The sequence below is a fragment of the Gorilla gorilla genome, chromosome 1 (assembly GCF_029281585.2).
Source record: "Gorilla gorilla gorilla isolate KB3781 chromosome 1, NHGRI_mGorGor1-v2.1_pri, whole genome shotgun sequence".
Classification (NCBI taxonomy): Eukaryota; Metazoa; Chordata; class Mammalia; order Primates; family Hominidae; genus Gorilla; species Gorilla gorilla.
This window is the reverse complement of record NC_073224.2, coordinates 8,270,139-8,294,314: the sequence shown is the minus strand read 5'-3', so window position 1 is coordinate 8,294,314 and position 24,176 is coordinate 8,270,139. Positions and strand designations below refer to the sequence as shown.

At 40.0% G+C, this 24,176-nt stretch overlaps 1 protein-coding gene across 3 annotated transcripts in view; it reads right to left on the bottom strand.

Moving 5' to 3' along the window:
- ZNF124 (zinc finger protein 124) overlaps positions 1-24,176 on the bottom strand; it is a 53,320-nt gene that overhangs the window by 20,561 nt on the left and 8,583 nt on the right. Inside the window, exons 2-4 of one of the 3 annotated variants that reach the window (XM_004028711.5) lie at positions 20,317-20,443; positions 19,636-19,696; positions 15,593-18,029 (exon numbers count right to left, since the gene is read on the bottom strand). In XM_004028711.5, coding sequence (XP_004028760.4) covers positions 17,192-18,029; positions 19,636-19,696; positions 20,317-20,443 — 1,026 coding nt within the window. In that variant the 3' untranslated portion in view covers positions 15,593-17,191. Of the gene's footprint in view, positions 1-15,592; positions 18,030-19,635; positions 19,697-20,316; positions 20,444-24,176 lie in introns of those variants that run through there. The other 2 variants (XM_004028710.5, XM_063707014.1) reach the window with 2 other exon arrangements.

The following is a 24,176-nucleotide window of genomic DNA, read 5'->3' as shown; positions in this document are numbered from 1 at the left end:
CTGCATGGGTCTCTTGAAGGCAACATACCATCAGGTCTTGCCTTCTTATGGAGCTTGCCATTGTGCGCCTTTTAAGCGGGGCATTTAGCCTGTTTACATTCAAGATTAGTATTAATATGTGTGGATTTGATCCTGTCATGTTGTTAGCTGGTTATTATGCTGGCTTGTTTGTGTGGTTGCTTTATAGTGTCACTGATCTGTGTATTTAAGTGTGTTTTTATATTGGCTGGTAGCAGACTTTTCTTTCTATATTTAGTGCTCCTTTCAAGATCTCTCATAAGGCAGGTCTGGTGGTAATGAACTCCCTCAGCATTTGCTTGTCTGAAAAGGATCTTATTTCCCTTTCACTTAGGAAGCTTAGTTTGGCTGGGTATGAAATTCTTGGTTGAAGATTTTTTTCTTTAAGAATGTTGAATATAGGCCCTGAGTCTTTTCTGGCTTATAGGGTTTCAGCTGAGAGATCTGCTGTTAGCCTGATTGGGTGACCTTTGTAGGTGACCTGCCCTGTATAGCTGCCTTTAACAGTCTTTCTTTTATTTTGACCATGGAAAATCTGATTATTATGTGTCTTGGGGATGATTTTATTGTGTAGAATCTTGCAGGGGTTCTCTGGTTTCCCTGAATGTGACTGTTGGCCTCTCTACCAAGGTTGGGGAAGTTTTCGTGGATGATATCCTAGAATCTTTTCCAACTTGTTTGCTTTCTTCCCATCCCTTTCAGGGATGCCAATAATTCATAGATTTGGCCACTTTACAAAATACCATATTGCTCAGAAGTTTTGTTATTTTTTATTCTTTTTAATTTTTCTGACTGTCTTATTTCAGAGAGCCAGTCTTCATGTTCTGAGAGTCTTTCCTCCACTTGGTCTATTCTGCTGTTAATACTTGTGACTGCATTATGAAATTCTTGTAGTGTGTTTTTCTGCTCTGTCAGAACCATCAGGCTCTTTTTTGTATCAGTTATCTTGTCTTTCAGCTCCAGTGATTCTTAGTTTTTTTGGATTGGGTTTTGCATTTTCCTGAATCTTGATGATCTTAATTCCTATCCATATTTTAAATTCCATTTGTCATTCCAGCCAGCTCAGCCTGAGTAAGAACCCTTGTTGAAAAACTGGTGTGGTCATCTGGAGGACATACAACACTCTGGCCATTTGAGTTACTGGAGTTCTTTCATTGGTTCTTTCTCATGTCTGCCCGTGGGTGTTCCTGTAACTGCAGTGTAGATTGAGTACAGTCAGTACACTTTTTTTTCTGGATGTCTTCGCAGAGCCAAGGCTTTGTGCAGGGTCTTCATTTGTAACTGACTTGTCTTTGGTCTCACAGAGGGGAATGCTAGCAAGGTGTTTTTGGTGTTGGAACTTCGGGATGTGATCCAGTAGGTGGTGCTTAGGCATACTGGTTAGTTGGTAGGCTCTTGCTTGGTCATGTGGCTCCCCTATATTTTCTGACAGTTGCAGTCATGCTCCCTCTCAATGTTCTGAAAGTGTGGGCTTCTCTCCCACTTGAATGCTGGCTATAAATTGTGGCTTGGCACTCTTGGGCTGCCCACCACAGCTCTGGGGCACTCTCAGGGCTTATGTTCCTCCCCTGGCTTGGAGGCAGCAGAGGAAGGGACCTTAATAGTGGTTGTGGCCAAAGGTCTTTTGCTTGTCTCCTGGGGACTCCACCCAAGAGGAGCCGGTTAGCAATTGCTAAGTGCAATCAGCCCAGAACGGAGGGTCTGTGCTGTGGGACCAAGCCCAGGGTTTCCTATCTGGTGACAAGCAGGGGGAGTGGGTGGAACCTGTGGGAGATGAACTGGTCTCCTCTCCTTGGGTCAACTGCAGTTTGTTGTAGGTGTGGATAAGGCACTTACGGTATTTGTTCATTCATTTGTCTGAGGATAGCAAGGGCAGTTCCACTGCAGACAGTGGTAGCAAGGCTTTTGTTTGCTCCTGGGGGCTCCACCTCCAAGAAATGCAGAACCATAGTTACTGGGGGTGTTCAGCTGGTGGGTGGGGCACCTGCACTGCTGGCATAAGCTTGGGGTTCTGCTTGTTGGGGAGCAATGGGATGAAGGCTCACAGGGAGAAAAGACTAGTCTCTCGGTATGGTGGCTGTGGTGGTGTGCTGTTAAGCTTGGGTGTAGCTCTCAGGTTCTTTGTTTCTTCCCCAGACCAAAGGCAGCAGGGATAGAACTATTACTGTGGCAACGGCAGAGGGGCTGTCATATGCCTCTGGGAGCCTCTCCATGGGGAAACTCTGGGCCACTACTGGTGGGTATGCTCAGCCATGGGAGAGGTGACTGTTCTGTGTTCATGAGCTGGGGGCCCTACAGCAGCAAAACTGAGAAGACCTGTGATGCCTGCCATAGTGGATCCCCAAGGGTCTGCACTGGGTGCAGCAAGCAGCCCATATCTCAGTCCCCAGGAGACCACCTGCTGCCAGTTCTGAAAAGCCTGGTGACCTCTATGGTAAGTCTGAGGCCATTTATCAAGACCTAGTTCAGACACAAGCACAGTAGGTCCATTCTCTGCTGACCTGGGAGCAGCTCTCTTAGCTTGCCAGCTCTGGGGGCCTCTGTGCTGCAGTGCAGAACTTCTACACCATGGACTCCCAGGTGGCCTGGGTTCCCTGCTGAGGGCTGGGAATCTCAGCCACCCTGACTTGTCCCAGGGTCCAGCCCTGGCTGGAGAAGTCCAGAGCTCCTTCTGGGAGAAAGATAGGACCAGCCCTTTTTTGGACCAAAGGTAACTCAGCCTATCTATAGATGAGATGAAGCTTGACCTGGGGGTCTCCTGACCCTATTCAGCAAAGAAAACAGGTCTGGGAGTGAAAACAAAGACTTGCTGCTTCTCAGATTCTTCCGGATGACCAGCAGTGACAACTTGAGACACACCATGTTAATAACAGAACCTGTGGTGGTTGTAGAAAAGGAATTTGAACAATATACTGAAAATGGTAAACCCAGTTTTCTTTAAGGCTGATTACTGACAAATTTTGTATTTCATATAAGACATCTGATGTCTTTTGGCTGTCTTATGACCGTCATGCATTTCTGTAAATCAGAAAATATTAGGGTGTAATCATTCATATATGTTTGTATATTAAAAAGAGTAGCAAAATGAATATATATTTATATCTTCCCCACTTGAACTCAGAAAAGGCTGTAGCTCTTCACTCTCCCAGGCCGAGTCCTCAGAAGACTGATATTCACCAACCTTTAATAGCATTCTCTCTGGAGAAATGCTTCTATTTTTTCAGTTTGATGAAATCACCATGCCATTGTTTTTACTTTTCATTTTCTTACATAGAATCTAAGACAAGGTATATTAAATGCTTAATGATCCTATTCTTCACCTGGCTCATATCATTTACCTAATTTTAAACTTTCTTCTACTCTAAAAATTTCAATTCATCTTATGTATTGTAGAAGATTTTAAATCTAATACAGATATTGTCTTTTTTTTTTTTTTTTACATATATTCTATTGGCATTTTACACTGGGATCATGGAATATTTCATTATGTAAATTATTTAATTTTTATGTAGAAAAAAGAAAATTATTTTGGTGTTTGTTTTGTTCTTTGCTCTATAATTTCCATTACATACTGATTAGATAATTTTTTATTTTAAATTTTAGGTAATTATGCATTTTATCCATAAAGAATCTGCATGTGAGAGAGAGAGCTATTTTCTCCTCATTTCTATTTCATCTCCATCCTGACCTCCCCAGAATCCTCAGCTCTTTGTGTAGTTGGATAGCAGTTTATAATTCCAGTAAATGGGCCTAATTCAATAATATACCACAAATCAGTTTGAAACCAGGACATGCCTTCAAGACACACCCAAATGCCTATATATGTATAATAATACTAATTTGTAAGTTACAATTGATGTAAAAAATAAAATTACAAAAGGATTGTTAAAGTAAATTCAAAGGGACATCAGGCCTAAAAAATCCCTGAGGAAATGTGTGATCAGAGGCTTTCCCAGGCACACACTGCTCTATAGCCCTACCACACAGGCTTAACCGAGAATTTGACCCCGGAAGGTGACGGATGAACATGTGTCCTGGTATTCTGATCTACAGAAATCCTGCCCTCTCTTAATGATCCATCCAGAGCTCTAGGATCGTTTCTAGATTTATTTACTACACACAGACTGGAAGTTTTTGACAGAAGCTTTGAACTGGGAACCCTGCCCTGTTCCACCAGCTTCTCTAGAAGTACAATGTTCTAATCACTCCTGAGAGACTCCATCTGAGGGTATCTCTCTGAGCCAACAAGATTTAAAGTGAGAAGGGGAAAAAGGCAAGAGTCGGGCTATGTCTAGGGTTCCCTTACCTGACTTATGTCTTTGGTTTACCCAAGTATTGATAAGATTCATCTCTAGATGGTAGAAACTAGATGGAGGAGCACTAGCTCACAGAAGTAGACAATGGGATCAGTGCTCCATAGATCCAGCTTAAGCTCAGCCATGAGATACTAAGTCTCTCAGAAAAAAAAGTAACAGTTCTCCATCATCTACCCCAGTAGACTCAGACAGCTAGGCAGTAAGCATGCATGCTCAATAAAACTCCACATCCACATCACAGAGAGATAGAACAATCCCAAAGGACCGTGAAGGGTGATGTGGAGAGACCAAAAGGATATGAACCCACAGCATCTGCCCTACCATCTGCTCCAATACTAACCCTGTCCTTTCCCAACATGATTTCCAGATTTTTCTTTGGCCCTCACTAAGGGTGATTCAGAAAGACAAAAAGTTATTAATGCCCTTCCATTCTCCATATCTCCTGAGGTCTCAGTTGTTTACTCTGCGGGTTTCGGGTAGCTATCCCTCCCCAACTACATCCACAAAATTAGTGTATCTCATTCAGCACCAAGAATTTCACCTTTATTCTGGTCACTCCCTACCTTCTAGACATTTTATCTAGAAAAGCCAGATGAAACAGGGACAAAAATGTTTACATAAAACTCAACCACAACTAAGTTGGAGTATCATAATCCCACTTTGGGCTAGGTTGCCACTCAGCCTACTACAAACTAGGCTTGGGGCAGTTAGGGGAAAGCTAGGGTTTAGAGCTGATGTGAAAGTCAGCTAAAAGCTTGCTACCGAGCCCCTGTCAAGCTGAATCCTAACCCAAGGAGGACTGAGGGCTGCGTAGCTTTATATTCCACTTTTGAGGTGGGTGTCAGCTAAAAGCTTGCTACAGAGCTCCTGTCAAGCTGAATCCTAACCCAAGGAGGACTGAGGGCTGTGTGGCTTTATATTCCACTTTTGAGGTGGGTCAATTTGAACTCTATGAAAGGCCGCAAAAGACTAGCTCTAAACCCTAGTCTAGTACAAACTAAGCTAGGGTTGCATTTAGCGGAAAGGAAGATTATCTTTTCTTTTTTTTTTTTTTTTGAGACAGAGTCTCGCTCTGTCTCCCAGGCTGGAGTGCAGTGGCCCGATCTCGGCTCAGTGCAACCTCCGCCTCCCAGGTTCAAGCAATTCTCCTGCCTCAGCCTCCTGAGTAGCTGGGACTACAGGCGTTCGCCACCATGCCTGGCTAATTTTTGTATTTTTAGTAGAACCGGGGTTTCACCATATTGGCCAGGCCGGTCTCGAACTCCTGACCTTGTGATCCACCCGCCTCGGCCTCCCAAAGTGCTAGGATTACAGGCGTGGGCCACTGCGCCTGGCCAGTGAGATATATCTTTTCAGGTAGTCAGTGTGGAATCTCAAATTTGGGAAACATCTCTACAGCTCTCAACCATTTCTTATCCTGGAGGCAGTCAAAAACAGATTATTCCTTTTTAGAAAGAATTACATTCAGTCAACAAATTGTAACATATGGATCAGGAGAAGGAAAAGATGGTAACATCAGTCAGCCAATTTTTAGTAGATTTGATGATAAAAGACACAACGTTGTCAGAGTGCAAATGGTTTTGAAATTTGAAAAGGTGACAGATTAGTTTCAAGGGACACATGGTGTGTCTGGAGTCAGTTTTTATGCTGATGGTGTGAGCAGTGACAAGGTATTAACAATACCTTCCAAAGTGAGTCAAAAGGTCGGTGAAGTCGTTCTGTTGAGAACGGTCGGGGGCCTCCCACATTGTGAGACAAAAAGATCACCTTTCACCAAGAACCACAAGTCTGGCTGCAGTGCTGCCCTCAGCATTAGACATGGATTCGGATTCAATCCACAGCCTGGTTATAGTCAGTCTCTTCAGAGAACAGGCTCTTATTAAAAACTTGTTTTTTTGACGGAGTTTCACTCTTGTCGCCCAGGCTGGAGTGCAGTGGTGCATTCTCAGCAGTGCAACCTCTGCCTCCTGGGTTCAAGCGATTCTCCTGCTTCAGCCTCCTGAGTAGTTGGGATTACAGGCGCCTACCACCATGCTTGGCTAATTTTTGTATTTTTAGAAGAGACAGGGTTTCACCGTGTTGGCCAACTCAAACTCCTGACCTCAGGTGATCCACCAGCCTCAGCCACCCAAAGTGCTGGGATTACAGGCGTGAGCCACTGCGCCCGGCCAAAGACTTGTAATTGAGTGACTGGACACAGCAGTAAATCAGCTGCTAAGGTTATTTCCAGTTTGCAGCCTGAAAGGTCTCCTTTTTTTCAGACAGTCTATAGTTTTTAATGTAAAAGACCAAACAGCTAGAATGTGAGCAATGACCCTGAGTTCTGACTATTGAGTGGTGTGACCACCCCACTCAGGTTCCGCATGGCTGACACTGAAGTTCAGAAGCCACCATAGACAGTAGCTCAGTGAACACCATGAGGTATCAGTTTCCCTGACCTATTGGTAAAGCAGGGACAGAAATTTAGGGAATACTTAGTGAAGTGGGGGCCCCATAGAGCCAGAAGCTTTGCTTCATATAGTGCAGCAGGGCATAAAATTTCCACCAAAGATAGATTCCGATTCCCTTTAGAACTATTTCTGTGCCAGTCCAATTTCCTTCTAGAATACATTATTTATATTTAACAACTAGTCTTTTGAGGTCTTTCATAAGAGTTCAAATTGACTCACCTCAAAATTGGAATACAAAGCTAGGCAGCCCCCAGCCCTCCTTGAGTTTGGATTCAGTTTGACTGGAGTTCTGTAGCAAGCTTATAACTGACTTTCACATTAGTGTAACCTGCAGTGGTGTCAGGGTGGCTATGAGTCAGACACCCCAAAGAATATCTTTAGGTGCAGGCTCTTTTTGTTAAAGTCTTCAAATGGCAAAGTGATCAAGTTTTTCTTGACTGCTGGAAGAATTAAGCAATGAAAACATGTCCACTTAGCTTCACTAAACCTTATTTGGAAAGCAGAACTCTGGGTTTTTTTTCAGGTCTTCTTGTTATTGAGAAAACAGTGCTTACTATCCAATATGCTAAGAGCCAATACATTGAGTTGTCACTGGATTTTTGTTTTTGAGAAAAGCTTTATGTTGAAAGTTCACTCCCAAAGAGACAGGAGTCCCAAGCCCGAATCTGTCTCCCTCTGCTGGCATCAAGGCAGAATTTCTACTAGAACAGGTACCGGTGGGTAGCTTCTGAGGTTAGGAGGTGACTAGCGGACGATAATGGGAGGTCTGGAATGTCCATGGGCATGCCCAGTTATCTCTTCATGCTTCCTCATGGGTCATATGTGCAAATTTTGGGGGAGTTCATAGGAGACATAGTGGAAATTCAGGCTATGATGTCAGCAAGCTCATTCTGTGCAGAGTCCCATTGGTTCTATTTGTTCAAACCAATTTCAGCTAGTTACTTTATCTCGTAAGTGGAGGGAATTTCAGTGTTTTAGCAAGTTTTTTTTTTTTTTAATTTGCCATCCTGTAAACTCAAGGATTTCTGTTAGTCATTGGCTTAACTTTTTTTTTTTTTGAGTCAGGGTCTTGCTCTGTTGCCCAGGCTGGAGTCCAGTGGCACGATCTCAGCCCACTGCAACCTCCGCTTCCTGGGTTCAAGCCATTCTCCTGCCTCAGCCTCCAGAGTAGCTGGGATTACAGGCATGCGCCACCATGCCTGGCTAATTTTTGTATTTTTATTAGAGATGGGGTTTCACCATATTGGCCAGGCTGGTCTCGAACTCCTGACCTCGTGATCCACACGGCTCGGCCTCCCAAAGTGCTGAGATTACAGGCGTGAGCCACTGCGCCTGGCTGCTTCTTTAACTTTTTGAAGCACAGTCTCAATTATCAGCTACATCTACTAGCAGAGAGATATTACCATTCTAGACAGGAGCACTGAGACAGACACCTCTGTCTTTGCAGCTAACAGCTCATGCAGGGTGAACATTTTGGACATCAGAGTGTAAAGGTTCTCATGATAAAGACTGACCTGCCCTCTGTGGCAAATGGAGAAGTCTGTCTCTCTCACACTCTTCTACCTGTCTCCCACCCAGACTGGAATAATCCCCTCCAGCACTTAGGGGACAGGGAAGCACAAACACATACAACAAAATTCTAACTGTAAATTTTGGTGTAGAAACACAAGAAGACATTGAGTTAGCCCCAAAGGCCCCACCTCCATTGTTTTGTGACATTTCTGCTTTCATGGTGAACCCTGCCCAAGCCCTGTCAGTGGAGTTTTGGTATCAGCGAGTACATAGAGAGAGATTCTCTGCTTATAAGCAAGGCACCAACACCCACATTTCCTTTTAGTTTCTAGCAGCCTGTTGACTGCTTTCAGCAAAACCACAAGAACTTACAGTATTTTCTATTTATCCAAAGTGCTCTATCAGCTTTGGGGACTCCTCATTCTTTCCTACTTTGGCTAGGAGAATGAACATATGAGCACATTTAGACTGCTCCTTTCAATTCTCCCTCTCACACAACAACCTCGCTAACAGGTTGGAGAGTGGAGGGATCTTACTCTTACTCAACTCTCATTTGGGTAAGAGAATTTACTCTCATTTGGGTAAGAGAATTTGCTACTTGTTCCAGGAAGCCTGCTCATAAGCCCTGGCCAGGTCTGTGAAGAATCTTTCTACTTTCCTCTTATACCAGGTTATAAGGTTATAGATTTATCAGAATCAATCGCATCATCACCCAAGCTGTCAAAAATGTGAACATTCTTGGATTTTTTTCTATTTGCAAGCCAAAAAATTAAGACTGTCAACTTCATGGATATTAGAAGAAGGCATGAGATTCCTGGGCCTGATGAAAAAATGTGATGATTCATCACACAAACGGAAGCAAGAGCTCCATATCTGCATTTGTTCCCCACGTCCACTCCAAGTGACAGGGATGATCAAAGAGACCCAACTGGATGCTTTCTGCTCAGTAGATTTTGATCACAGCTGAGGAATCTCAAGGTTAAGAAATCCCAGTGCTTTGGCAGGGCGCGGTGGCTCACGCCTGTAATCCCCGCACTTTTGGAGGCCGAGGCGGGCAGATCACGAGGTCAGGAGATCGAGACCATCCTGGCTAACACGGTGAAACCCCGTCTCTACTAAAAATACAAAAAAAAAAAAAAAAAAAGCCAGGTGTGGTGGTGGGCACCTGTAGTCCCAGCTACTCTGGAGGCTGAGGCAGGAGAATGGCATGAACCCAGGAGGCGGAGCTTGCAGTGAGCCGAAATTGTGCCACTGCACTCCAGCCTCGGTGACAGAGCGAGACTCCGTCTCAAAAAAAGAAAAAGAAAAAAAAAAAGAAATCCCAGTGCTTTAACATGTGTTTCAAAGAAAACCTTCCAATCACTGCCTCAGAGAAAGGCATAATCTTTATTAAATTGTCCAGGTATTTATTTGGCCTTTGACCTGAAGATACACATCCTTCAAGTCTGTTTCTTTCATTTAAAAAAATCCCGAAAAAGACAGCCCAGAAGAAACGCTTATACAAGATGTGGGAAAATGAAGTGAGAGATCCATGAAGAATTATCTTCCAAAAGGGAGCAACATTCCCTTACATGTATGAGAATATTGATACAGCCATTATAAAAAACCGTAAGGTGGCTCATCACAATATTAAACTAGAACTACCATATTATCCAGCAAGCCCACTTCTGGGATTATATCCAAAGGAAATAAAATCAGTATCTCAGAGAGACTTCTGCAATCCCAGGTTTATTGCAGCATTTTCCACAATAGCCAAAGACATGGAAACAACCTAAATGCCCATTAATAGATGAATGGATAAAGAAATTGTGATACACACACACACGCAATGAAATATTATTCAGCCATAAAAAAGAATAAAGTCATTTGTGAAAATATGAAGCTGGAGAATATTAAGTAAAATAAGTCAGACACAGAAAGACAAATGTTATATGATCTTACTTATAGATGGAGCTTAAAAACATTGAACTCGTAGAAACAGAGTACATAGTGGTTTCCAGGGGCCAGAAGGTAGGGGAAATGGGGAGACATTGCTGAAAAGGTACAAACTTCCAGTTATAAGATGAATAAGTTCTGACAATCTAATGTACAGCATGGGTGGCAATAGATGTTGTTTCAGTCCCTTCCTGCTGCTTTAACAAAATACCTGACTAGGTAGTTTATACATGACGTAAACTCATTGCTTACAGTTATATAGGCTGGGAAGTGCAAAATCAAGCCATTGGCAGACTGTCTCTGGTGAAGACCTTGGTCTCTGCTTTCAAGATGACATCCTGAATGTTATGTTCACAGACAGCAGAGGGGCAGAAGAAAGGGCAGAACTCACTCCCTCAAGTCCTTTTATGAAGTCATTCATCTCAATGATGAGGGCACAGCCTTTATGACCTCACCACCTCCTAAAGGCCCCCACCTCTTAACACTATTGTTTTGGAGTTTAAAGTTTCAACATGAATTTAGGCGGAGGACAAACTTTTAAGTCACGGCAGATGATATTGATTTTGTAACAATTACCACACAATGTGTATTTGGAGATATCTTGAATATATCCAATATTATCTGTCAACTAATATTTTAAAATTAAACATACAAATAAATAAAATATGAAAATAACTTATCCATTGAGCAAAAAAGGCCCACTGAAGATTTCTGACCAAAACTACCATTGACTCTTTGGTGCTATGGGGCTGCTGAAAACTGAAAGATGAAGAAAGTAACAGAATTATACAGTCTTCATAGAAAAGTCAGCTCTGAGGGTGAGATATTAACTTGGGTGAGACAATGACAGGTGACAGCAAATGAAAAAGAAATCATTGTATTTTGTTAGCTTACTGGAAAAAAATAAAATTACTAGCCATAAAAAAATCTCAATTCTGAATAAACTGCAAAATCAAATTTTAAATATACATCCTGATTAAAAAAACAAAAACAGCATCTCTGTGGCCTTAAAATAGAGAAAGATTTCTTAAATAAAACAAAAAACATTTAATATGCTGGGGAAAGAATAAAATTCTATTAAAATTAAGAATTTATCAAAATACAGAATAAATTATATTTTGTTAGCTTACTGGAAAAAATGGAATTCCTAGCCACAAAAACACTCAATTCTGAATGAATTGCAAAATAAAAATTTAAATATACATCCTCATTTAAAAAACAAAATCTCTGTGGCCTTAAGAGAAATATTTCTTAAATAAAACAAAAAATATTTAATATACTGGGAAAAATAACAAAATTTTATTAAAATTAAGAGCTTATCAAAATACAGAAAGAGAGAGACTGAGTGAGAGGGATACCAAAGAAAGGAATCTTATCCAGCTTCATGTAGAGAACCACCATAAATCAAGAAGAAAAAGAGCCCTAAAATAGCGGGGGATGAGCAAAGTAAGTCTTCAAAATAGAGGTTATTCAATAACTAAAAAGTGTGCTGAAATGTTCAAGTCTGTTAGTAATCGGAGAAATGTAAATAAAGCCTGAGACCATCACACAGCAACCAGAAGACTAAATGAAAATGACAGAAAATACCATGTGTTGGGCTGGGCGTGGTGGCTCACGCCTGTAATCCCAGCACTTTGGGAGGTCGAGGCGGGCAGATCATGAGGTCAGGAGATCGAGACCATCCTGGCCAACATGGTGAAACCCCATCTCTACTAAAAATACAAAAAATTAGCTGGGCGTGGTGGCGGGCGCCTGTAGTCCCAGCTACTCGGGAGGCTGAGGCAGGAGAATGGTGTGAACCCGGGAGGCGGAGCTTGCAGTGAGCCGAGATCGCGCCACTGCACTCCAGCCTGGGCAACAGAAAGAGACTCCGTCTCAAAAAAAACAAAACAAAACAAAATAAAAAAACCATGTGTTGGCAAGGATGTGGGTACCCTAGGAAATTCACACGTTACTTGTTGGCATGAAAAGTGTTACAAGTAAAAAGTGGTACAGTTTTGGAAAACTGGTAATATCACCTACAGCTGAAGAGACGTAAACATACAACACAACAATGTGATTATTACACATGTTCCCAACAGAAATTTGTACATGTTTCACCAATACCAATACATTTTCTGGAATTTACATAGCAGCCCTGTTCCTAATACCCTCAACTGAAACACATGCATATGTGCATCAGCACGGAGTGATTAATTGTCTGATATTCACACAACAGAATTCAATGCTAAAAAAAAAAAAAACAACCAAAACAACATGCAGAATTACCGAAAAACTCAAAACAACCTACTGGATTTTAAAAGCCATGTACAAAAGGGCTCCTGCTGCATGATGTTTATATAAAGTATAAAAGAGGAAAGTGACCTATGCTGTTAGAGATCAATATAGTGTCCATCCCTGAGAATAAGTGACTGGGATCACAAGGTGGTATCTGGTGGTATCTTTGGGCTAAAAATGTCGTTCCCCACCCCCTGCTTTTTTTTTTTTTTAAGATCTAAAAAGCCTCAGACAAAACTGTCCCCAATATTTAAAACTATATGGTGCTATCCACTTAGGACATGTGCATGTATCTTTAAATATTTTAAATACATGTAAGAATTTTTGTTTTAAGTTGAAGGATGCTAAATAGAGTATTGCTGCCCACAGGGCACAGGTATTAAGTTGCTTGACACTGGGACAGTGTTTAAAAGTAAGCTACAATTTCTAGGTTAAAAACAAAAATAAAACAAAATATAAATAAGTATAATTATATATATAATTATATATATATGAGGGAAAAAGTAGAATTATATTAAAATTTAGTACAAAAGATAAAAAGAAAACAGAGCAGGTATTGTGAACACAGCAATGCAATAAATCCAGTCCCAAATATATCCATTATAATATTCAACAAAATAGACTAATTATTCCTATTAAAGACAAATATTACCTGATTGTATATAGTTGGATAAATTAACCACGAATTACCTAGTACAGTGATATGTTAAATATAATAGACTTTATGGTAAATCATTGTCATTGTAATTACTATTGCTTTTACATTCTTAATGTGCAATTTTTCAGGATTACTGCTTGATAGATAAGCATAATCTGGGTGTCACACAGAAAAACAATCACACCGTTATGTCCAGATAATGTATTTATGTATGTGAGTATATACTGTCAGTTTCTTGTAATGTTACTATTTTGTAATTATGTTTACAGTTCTATGGAGATGAGTGAATAAACAGATGAGCACTGAACAAACATATACAACCCATGTACTTCTGAGAAGATTAAGGGATTTTAAAATTACTTATCTAGCTTTGGGAGGCCAAGGCGGGCGGATCACGAAGTCAGGAGATCAAGACCATCCTGGCTAACACGGTGAAACTCCAACTCTACTAAAAATACAAAAAATTAGCTGGGTGTGGTGGCGGGCACCTGTAGTTCCAGCTACTCAGGAGGCTGAGGCAGGAGAATCGCTTGAACCCGGGAGGTGGAGGTTGCAGTAAGCTGAGATTGCGCCACTGCACTCCAGCCTGGGCAACAGAGTGAGACTCCATCTCAAAAAAAAAAAAAAGGTCAAATAAAATCCAATACTCTGCACTGACCATTAGTTTCACCCTTAGAAATGTTACTTGATTTTTTTCAATTATTAAAAGGTTTCCAACATGTAAATGTACACCAGTTAAAGTGTCCCTGCAATGTATTCATCACTGTTATGATGAGCAGCCATGTAGTAACTTTCTATTCTTCACAAATCTGTGAGGTAGGTGCTGCCATTATCAGGATGAGAACTTAAACATCGAGAGGGTAAGTCATTTGTCTAAATTCAGACACTGGACAGGAGTAGAGTGGGGACTTGATCCTGTCTGGACTGAAGTCACGGAGTGCCTTTAACTGACATGCTCTATTATGACTGGTGAGTCATCTGCTATTAGATTTCTGGATGTGAGCACATCACATAACTAGTCTTTTCCTTTCTTGCTGTAACAATTGCCTTATAACATTTCGGATTTCTACTCATGTAAAGTTACAGGTTTCAGGTACCATCTCTACCTGGAAACAGACAGTGTAGACCATCCGTGTGATTAAGGGAAAGAGTTCAGAACCCCAGAAACCCACAGTGGAGAAAACCACCTAAGCCTCCAGTGAGAGCTATTAAATCTTGCTGAAGTTAGCGTCCATAAGAAGGTCATTTTGTCTAAGTTCATCAAGCCTTGTGGTCCCAGGATTATATCTTTAGAATGCTCGTGAGCAGCCATGCTAACGAAAGCCCCCTTTGGCTAGGAGTTTAGTACTGGGAGAGGATATATAAAGTGATTATTTCCCTTGTCTTTGCTCATCTGCACCTAAATCATGAGGATCTATGGATATGCACCTCATCAGAAGAGTGCACATAACAGCAGCAAGAGAAAAAGCAGCACAGAAAACACAAGGTCACTATGCTTTCCTACACAACAATCACTTGTCAGGCAACTGTCTGAGATACCTAATTCTCCCCAGAGTGGATGTCTCCTTGTACACGCACACGTGTGACACACACACACACACAGCTATAAGTTGGCTCCGTGTCCCCACCCAAATCTCACCTTGACTTGTAATAATCCCCATGTGTCAAGGGCAAGACCAGGTGGAGGTAACTGAATCATGGGGACGGTTTCCCCCGTACTGTTCTCATGATAATGAGTGAGTCTCATGAGATCTGATGGTTTTATAAGAATCTGGCATTTTCCCTGCTTGGACTTCTCCTTCCTGCCACCTTGTGAATTTGTGAAGATGCCTTGCTTCCCCTTCACCTTCTGCCAGGACTGTAAGTTTCCTGAGGCCTCCCTACCATGCTGAACTGGGAGTCAATTAAATCTCTTTCCTTTGTAAATTGCCCAGTCTCAGGAATTTCTTCATAGCAGTTCAAGAATGAACTAATAAACTACATATATATGAAATAACACTATATAGTATATAGCACTATAAACTATGCTAGGGTACTCAAATTTCTTTCAATATAGATGCAAAATGTCTCAAAAGATGCTACAAAACTGAATTTACCAATATATAAAAAGACTTACACTTCATTACCAAGAGAGATTTAACCCTCCAAAAAAGCAATGTTGTTTTTGCATCTAAAAGTCAGTTTGGCTGGGCACAGTGGCTCACATCTGTAATCCCAACACTTTGAGAGGGCAAGGCAGGAGAATCACTTGAGCCCAGGAGTTTGAGACCAGCCTGGGTGACAAAGTTAGACCCAATTTCTTATTTTAGAAAGTCAATTAATGTGATATACCATGTTAACAGAATAAATTTGAAAAACCACAAGATCATTCCAATAGATGCACAAAAACCATGAGAAAAACTTCAACAACACTTGACAATGAAATATTCAATAATAATGAACAGCAGGAAACTTTCTCAACCTGCTTTAAGGAATTTATTTTAAAAACCCTCAGCTAACATCATACATGATGATAAGACTGGATGCTTTCTTTCTCAGATTAGACACAAGACACTGTTCGATCACAGGTCTCTCTCCTTAAACCAATGTGACCTATGCAAATAGCCAAAAATAATGACAATGTAAAGAACGACAGATGAAAATAGTAATTCACGCGAGAATATACTCTATAATAAACTTTACATACTTACAAATTGACAGCAACTCTATTAGCAAAGAAAATAGACTCATTTATCAATGGCCAATTAATAACAAAATAATTAAACTACACAGAAGTTAAACCTACAAATACATTTCACACATCTACTGTGTAACCCACAAAATTTTTTAAAAATTTTAAAAATATTTTATATTTTAAATATTTAAAAAATATTTTTTAAAATGGCTATGCAAGAAAAAAGGAAAATACATTTCAATTTACCCATATAACCAACACACTTTAAAATGGGTAGAAAAAGGAAATTTATTTACCAGCTTAAAAAAGAAGAATACATATTTAACTCTTATACTACTGCTTGAAGAATACTTACAGAAGTCTTGCCTCGGCTGGGCGTGGTGGCTCACGCCTGTAATCCCAGCACTTTGGGAGGCCGAAGCGGGCGGATCACGAGGTCAGGAGATCGAGACCATCCTGGCTAACACAGTGAAACCCCATCTCTACTAAAAATACAAAAAATTAGCTGGGCGTGGTGGCAGGCACCTGTAGTCCCAGCTACTCAGGAGGCTGAGGCAGGAGAATGGCGTGAACCTGGGAGGCAGAGCTTACAGTGAGCCGAGACTGTGCCACTGCACTCCATTCTGGGCGACAAAGTGAGACTCCATCTCAAAAAAAAAAAAAGTCTCACCTCAATTTTTTTTTTTCAAAAGAAGTGAAAATCTATATTCTAGAGACTCTCTTCAAAAATGAGCAACCAATATATTCAATTTATTTATAGCTCCTAAAACATCTCATTCACATAGTGAATTTTCTTGAGAATTGTACTATAATTATTTTCCATAAGGTTTTCCATAATATTTACATTTACAGGATTTATTTCCAGTGGGAGTTTTCACATGACTTTTAAAGTAATTGTTAAAATTCAGAATTTTCTGTATTTCTAGGATTTCAATCTGGTGGGCATTCTTTTATTTATAAGGTCAATCTGGAGTATGTGTTACCATGTGTCTCTGAGTGAGTTATAGGATAAATGAAGGCATTCTCACATTCGATACCTTCATAAAGTTTTTCTCTAGAATGAGTTATGTTATACCATCAAATACCACTGGAACAACTGCAGGCCTTATCACATTTTAAACATTCATACGGATTTTCTTCAGTGAGTCCTTTCAAGTTTTCAAAAAGAAATGGAAAAATTGAATGCTTTACCTTATTGCTTATAGTCATAGGGTTTATCTCCAGTTTGATTCCTTTCATGTATTTGAGGAAATCTGGGAAAATTAAGTACTTTCCTACACCTTACATTCACAGTTTCTCTCAAGTATGTGACTGTTCATGTTTTTGACAAAAACTGTAGTGATTAAAGCCTTTACATTTTTTTACATTTATAGGGCTTTTCTCCAGTATGAGTTTTTTTATGCTTCCAAAGGGTACTAGCACGACTAAAGGCTTTGCCACATTTCTGACATTCATAGGGTTTCTCTCCAGTATGAGTCCTTTCATGGTCACGAAGGGAACTGGAACATCTGAAGCCTTTACCACAATTGTTACATACATAGGGTTTCTGTGCAATATGAGTTTTCTCGTGTTTCTGAAGGGAACTGGCGTATCTGAAGGCTTTCCCACATTGCTTACATGGATAGGGTTCTTCACCAGCATGAGCCTTTATATGTCCTTGCAAGGAACTGAGACAACTGAATGCTTTGCCACATTCCATGCACACATAAGGTTTCTCTCCAGTGTGAGTTCTTTCATGGTAGTGAAGGCAATTGGAGTAACGGAAGGCTTTCCCACAGTGCTTACATTCATAGGGTTTCTCTCCAGTATGAGTTCTTTCATGGTCACGAAGGTGACTGGAACGACTGAAGGCTTTCCCACACTGCTTACATTCATAGCGTTTTTCTCCAGTGTGAATCCTTTTATGTCTATTAAGAGAACGGGAAAAACCTAAGGCTTTCCCACATTCCATACATTCATAGGGTTTCTCTCCAGTGTGATTCCTCTGATGTATCTGAAATGAACTGGGAATATTAAAAACTTTCTCACATATTGTACAACCATAATGTCCATTTCCAATGTGCATTACTGTGTCTCTGTGAACCCTTGTGACAGAAAGGGAAGTTTTCTGACATTGTTTACATGTACATGGCTTCTTTCCGCATTCCTCACACCCATATGGGTTGTTTCCAGAGTGAGATATGATGTGCCTATGAAGGGATGAATGACGTATGAAGAATTTTTCACACACAATGCATTCATGTGGTTTTACTCTAGCAGGAATTTTTTTGTTCAGATTAAAATTTGGCATCTGGAGGTTTTTCTACACTGACTTATTTAATTTTACACAGTATGTCTATCATGACTTCTACAAAAAATGACAACCCCATCATTAATGGTTTATTAGTTATTTTCTTTTATTACTAAGTCTGAACTTACACTGCTACCAATATCAGAGAAAGTGCAGGTTTTCTAACATAAACAAATTGAACATAAATGGATTGATTAGTCTACAACATGGCTCCCTCCCCTATAGCTATTAACAATACAGTAATATTCTCATATGCAGTTTCTTAGTATTGAATACAGTTTGGGTATTTACTCCCTTCAAATTTCATGCTGAAATTTGATCCTCATGTTGGAGGTGTGACCTGGTGTGAGATGCTTGGGTCATGGGAGCAGATTCCACATAAGTGGCACTGTTGCGGTAATGAGTGACTTCTCGCTCTATTAGTTCCTGAAAGATCCGATTGTTTAAAAAAAAAAAAAATGGTCGGGCATGGTGGCTCACGCCTGTAATCCCAGCACTTTGGGAGGCCAAGGTGGGCAGATCACTTGAGGTCAGGAGTTCAAGACCAGCCTGGCCAACATGGTGAAATGCTGTCTCTACTAAAAATACAAAAATTAGCTGGGTGTGGTGGCGTGTTCCTGTAATCCCAGCTACTTGGGAGACTGAGTCCGGAGAATCACTTGAACCTGGGAGGCAGAGGTTGCAGTGAGCCAAGATTGCACCACTGCACTCCAGTCTGGATACCAGAGAGAGACTCCATCTCAAACAAAACAAAACAAAACAAAACAAAAAAACCCCAAAAACTTTGGCATTTCCTTTCTCTCTCTCTTGCTCCTTCTCTCCCCATGTGACATGTCAGCTCCCCTTCCCCTTCTGCCATGACTGGAAGCTCTCTGAGGTCCTCATCAGAAGCAGATGCTGGCTTTATGCTTCTGATAAAGCCTGCAGAACCATTAGCCAAATAAAACTCTTCCCTATAAATTACTCAGCCTAGGTATTCCTTTATAGCAATGCAAGTAGACTAAAACAATACTGTTTTCAAGTGAACTATTTTGCAAACACTTAACATCCATGTTACATTGAAGTATATATTTTTGGTAAAAACTTGGAGAATAAATTGATGTTGTCTTAATTTATTTTGTTTGCTTGGTTTTTTTTTCCCCCCCCCCGAGATGGTGTTTTGCTCGTTTCCCTGGCTGGAGTGCAATGGCACAACCTCGGCTCATTGCAACCTCCACCTCCCAGGTTCAAGCAGTTCTCCTGCCTCAGCCTCCCAAACAGCAGGGATTGCAGGCATGCACCATCACACTGGGCTAATTTTGTATTTTTAGTAGAGATGGGTTTTTGCCATGTTGGTCAGGCTGGTCTCAAACTCCTGACCTCAGGTGATCCGCCCACCTCAGCATCCCAAAGTGCTGGGATTACAGGTGTGAGCCACCATGCCTGGCCTTGTTTGCTTTAAACATATGATTATATACTACAATTGACCCCAAGGGGGACTGCTTCCTCTTGTGAGTGCAAATTACCTTAGATTTCTTGAAGAATTTTTGTACTGATCTTCAATGCTCTGGTCTTCCCCTTTGTTTCCTAAAATGTAGACCCAGAAATATATTACAAATTATTTGAAATTATAGAAAAATTACTAGACTCTAGGTGCTATGTTGGGGGTATGGTTTGTACCCACCAAAATGAATGCTGTAATTTGGTCACCAATATGGCAACATTGTTTGTGTTATGGGTACAGATTCCTTATTAATATATTAATGTCCTTGCTTGGGAATGCATGTTTTCTCTTACTCTTGCAAGACTGAATTAGTTGCCAGAGGGCAGGTTGTTATAAAAGCAAGTTTAGCTCCCAAGAATTGCTCTTATTTTCTTGCTGTGATCCCTTTGCACATGCCCACTCGCTTCTGCTTCATGCCCTGAGCTGAAGTAGCATCAGGTCCTTACCAGATGCAACCTTGGACTTTCTAGCCACTAGAATCATAAACCAATATAAAACTATTTTTGTAAAGTACCCAGGATCAGGTATTCTGTTATCACAATTAAAAAATAGACTAAGAAACAAGAGTCATTGCACAATGGGTCCATGCCTCATTCACTCATCAAAGTGTTCCCTTTGTACATTCCAAATCATGGAATGACATTGAAAACCATGAAACACTTAGTTTCTGATTGACTAAGTGAAGAAATATTTTGATTCTTACCTATGGAAGCCAGATTCCTGAAGGTTTCCTGCATCACGTCTCTATAGAGATTCTTCTGGGAAGGATCCAACAAAGCCCACTCCTCCTGGGTGAAGTTCACAGCCACATCCTCAAAGGCAACCGAGTTCTAAAATATTCCACATTTTTGCAGAGGATGGATGAGACTGAAAGCACTGGAAATCTGTAGTCAATTTATAAGATGTTCACCTGATTCTGTGGCGAACATTTATTCCACTATTTGGTCACTAGAACTATGACTCTGTCTACACTTACTTTCTCCCACATAGCAGTTCTTTTTTTTTTTTTTTTGAGACGGAGTCTCACTCTGTTGCCAGGCTGGAGTGCAGTGGCACCGTCTCAGCTCACTGCAATCTTCGCCTCGCAGGCTCAAGTGATTCTCCTGCCTCTGCCTCTCAAGTAGCTGGGACTACAGGCACACGTCACCATGCCCAGCTACTTTTTGTATTTTTAGTAGAGACGGGGTTTCACCATGTTGGCCAGGATGGCCTCGATCTCTTGACCTCGTGATCTGCCTGTCTTGGCCTCCCAAAGTGCTGGGATTACAGGCGTGAGCCACTGCGCTCAGCCAGCAGTTCTTATGCTAAAGTTGAACTGTTCAGCAAGGCAGCAGCAGAGAAGGAACACCCTTCTTGTTGGTGGGTCCAGGGAGTAATATTTGCTGTTATGATTTTTCTTTATAGCATATACCTGCAGTACATATCATAACAAAGTCTTACTATCTGGTGTGCATTAAGAGAGTTAATATGAGCCATCACAAGACTACTTACTCTTAGAAATACCTGCTACAAAGTTCAACCTTTGCTGGTATGAGGGAACTTACATTTTAAGAGGCATCCCAACAACCTAAGTGATAAAAGTAGCTCACTGTTGCTAAATAGTTTATCTAAACAATCTGGTATTTGCTGAACCCCTGTTTTCCTTCCAAAAGTCTATTATTTTGTTTTATTGTAGCAGTGGTGCCTGGGGGATCAGCCTCAATAAACAAACAAAAACACACTCTGAGCACTGAGTATCTGATGAGCTTCCCTGGTAGACAATATTTCATATATGATGTCACAACTTTTTAATTGGGAAATTGAGCCCAATCCACGTGGTTACACAAAGAGAAAATGTGTAGAAGCTTATAAGTGGTTCACTCAAGCCCAAATTTAATCAAGAGGTAATTAACACTAATAATCAATATTCAATAATCCAAAAATAATTATTTTACAATTTCTACTGAAAAATGTCAAAGCAGAATAGAATAAGTGAAAAGGCATGCGTTCAAAGAAAAAAACTCAATGTCATCTAGATGTCACCTCTTACAAATGATATTTATGTAAAATTTCATAGATGCCTGAAACAGACTTTCTAGGAGTTCAGCAGAAACTACTTTTCAAAACCTACAGAAATAACAAACGCCTAACAACCGTCAAAGTCTTCTGAATAACAATGTGATGGTTTGCCTAATACACATCAATGATTTTCAAATATAATATTCAGGGCAGTGTAGTATAAGCAGAGAGATAAAGAACTAGGCCAAGAGAAAGGCATATAGTCTTTAATGAGCTGGAATTGATATGGAAAGCTGACTAATAACAGAGGAGGCATTGTAGGATAGTGAAGGAAGTATCAAGCACTTTAAACATGGAACAAAGCTAACCGGTATTTAATTGGGAAAAAAATGAATTGCATTGACCTCTATTAGTTGGACAATAATCAATCTGTCATATATTCAAACGTAAAAAGTACAAATAGACCACTTGCAGAAGTCACAGACAAGGTTTTTTTTGACATATGAATAGGAGAAAAGGAGCAAACAATAGAGACTGACAAATTCAAATATATTAAAATTAGGAGAATTAAAAGACAAAAAACAGTAAAATAAAAATCTGCAATACATGCAATATAAAAGAAATTAGTGTGCACAGTAAAAATGAATGAAAACATGATTAAAAAATGGGGAAAAAAGCAAAACAGACATAACAAGAAAAAAGACCATTTATGGAAAGAGATCCATTTTCTTGGTAATAAAACAGCCAAATAATATGGCATATTACTATAATAATAATAGTAAATAATAGTTCACATTCTTTAGAAGAACAAAAATTAGAGAATCTCAAGTGGTGATTACCACACCAAATAAATACGCAGAAATGAAGGCCAAGGCAGTGGATATACTCCATTGCTATTTCCAGTAATTTGAACTTTACCACAATCTACAGTCCAGTAATTTTTCTCTAATGTCCAGAAAATTTATTGTGCATTATCAGAGTTTATATTCAGCATTCTTAAGGAAAAGAAATTCCAACCATGAATTTCCCATCCAGCCAAAAGAAGCTTCATAATCATTTTCAGACAAGCAACTACTAAGAGAATTTGTTCCCACTAGATCTGCCTTATAAGAGGTCCTAAAGGGAGTGCTAAATATGGAAAGATCATTAACAGCCACCACAAAAACACACTTAAGTACATAGACCAGTGACACTATAAAGCAACCATACAAACAAGTCTGCATAACTAGCTAACAACACAATAACAAGATCAAATCTATACATATAAATAGTAACCTTGAATGTAAATGGGCTAAATGCCCCAATTAAAAGGCAAAATGACAAGCTGGATAGAGAAACAAAACCCAATCGTATGCTGTCTTCAAGAGACCCATCTCACATGCAATGACGCCCACACATTCAAATTAAAGAGATAGAGAAAAATCTACAACACAAATGGAAAACAGAAAATAGTAAATCTAGGAGCAATAGGCCATACCATATAGCCTAGGTGTGCGGTATATTATGCCACCTAGGTTTGCGTAAGTACACGCTATTATGTTCTCACTATAAAACTGCCTAACAACACATTAAGCAATGTATGACTGTATATCTTTACTTATATATAAAATATATTAACCCTTGGCAAAAAAAAAAAAAAGGGATTACTAGTCAAATTTCAGATAAAACAGACTTTAAACCAAAAACAAAAAAAGACAAGGGTATTACATAATGGTAAAAGGTTCAATCCAACAAGCAGACCTAACTATCCTAAATATGTATGCACCCAACACAAGAGCACTCAGATTCATACGGCAAATTCTTACACACCTACAAAGAGACTTAACCACACAGTTAACAGTGGGAGGCTTCAATGCCCCACTGATGGTATTAGATCATAAAGGCAGAAAACTAACAAAAATATTTGAGATCTGAACTCAACACTTCACCAAATGGACCTAATGGACACCTACAGAACTCTTCACCAAAAAACAACAGAATATACATTCTTCTCAGCTGCACATGGCACATACTCTAAAATCAACCACACATTCAGCCATAAAACAATCCTCAATAAATCCAAAGAAAAAAATGAAATTAAGGTAGAAACCAAGAAATTATTTGAAACTAATAAGAACAAACATACAAGAATCTCTGGAACACTGCTAAGGCAGCGTTAAGAGGAAATTTTATAGCACTAAATGCCCACATCAAAAACTTTGAAAAGATCTCAAATTAGCAACCTAACATTACACTTAGAGGAACTAAAGAAACAAGAGCAGACCAACCCCAAAGCTAGCAGAAGACAAAAAAACCAAAATCAGAGATAAATTGAAGAAAAGAGAGAGAGAGAAAAAAAAGCAAAAGATCAACAACTTCAGGAGTCAATTTTTTGAAATAAGATAGATTGCTAGCCAGACTAATAAAGGAAAGAAAAGGAGAGAAGATCCATATAAACACAATCAGAAGTGACAAAAAGGGTATTACCACCAGACTCACAGAAACTAAAAAAAAAAAAAAATCCCTCAGAGGCTATTATTACAAACATCTCTATGCATACAGGCTAGAAAACCTAGAAAAACGAAT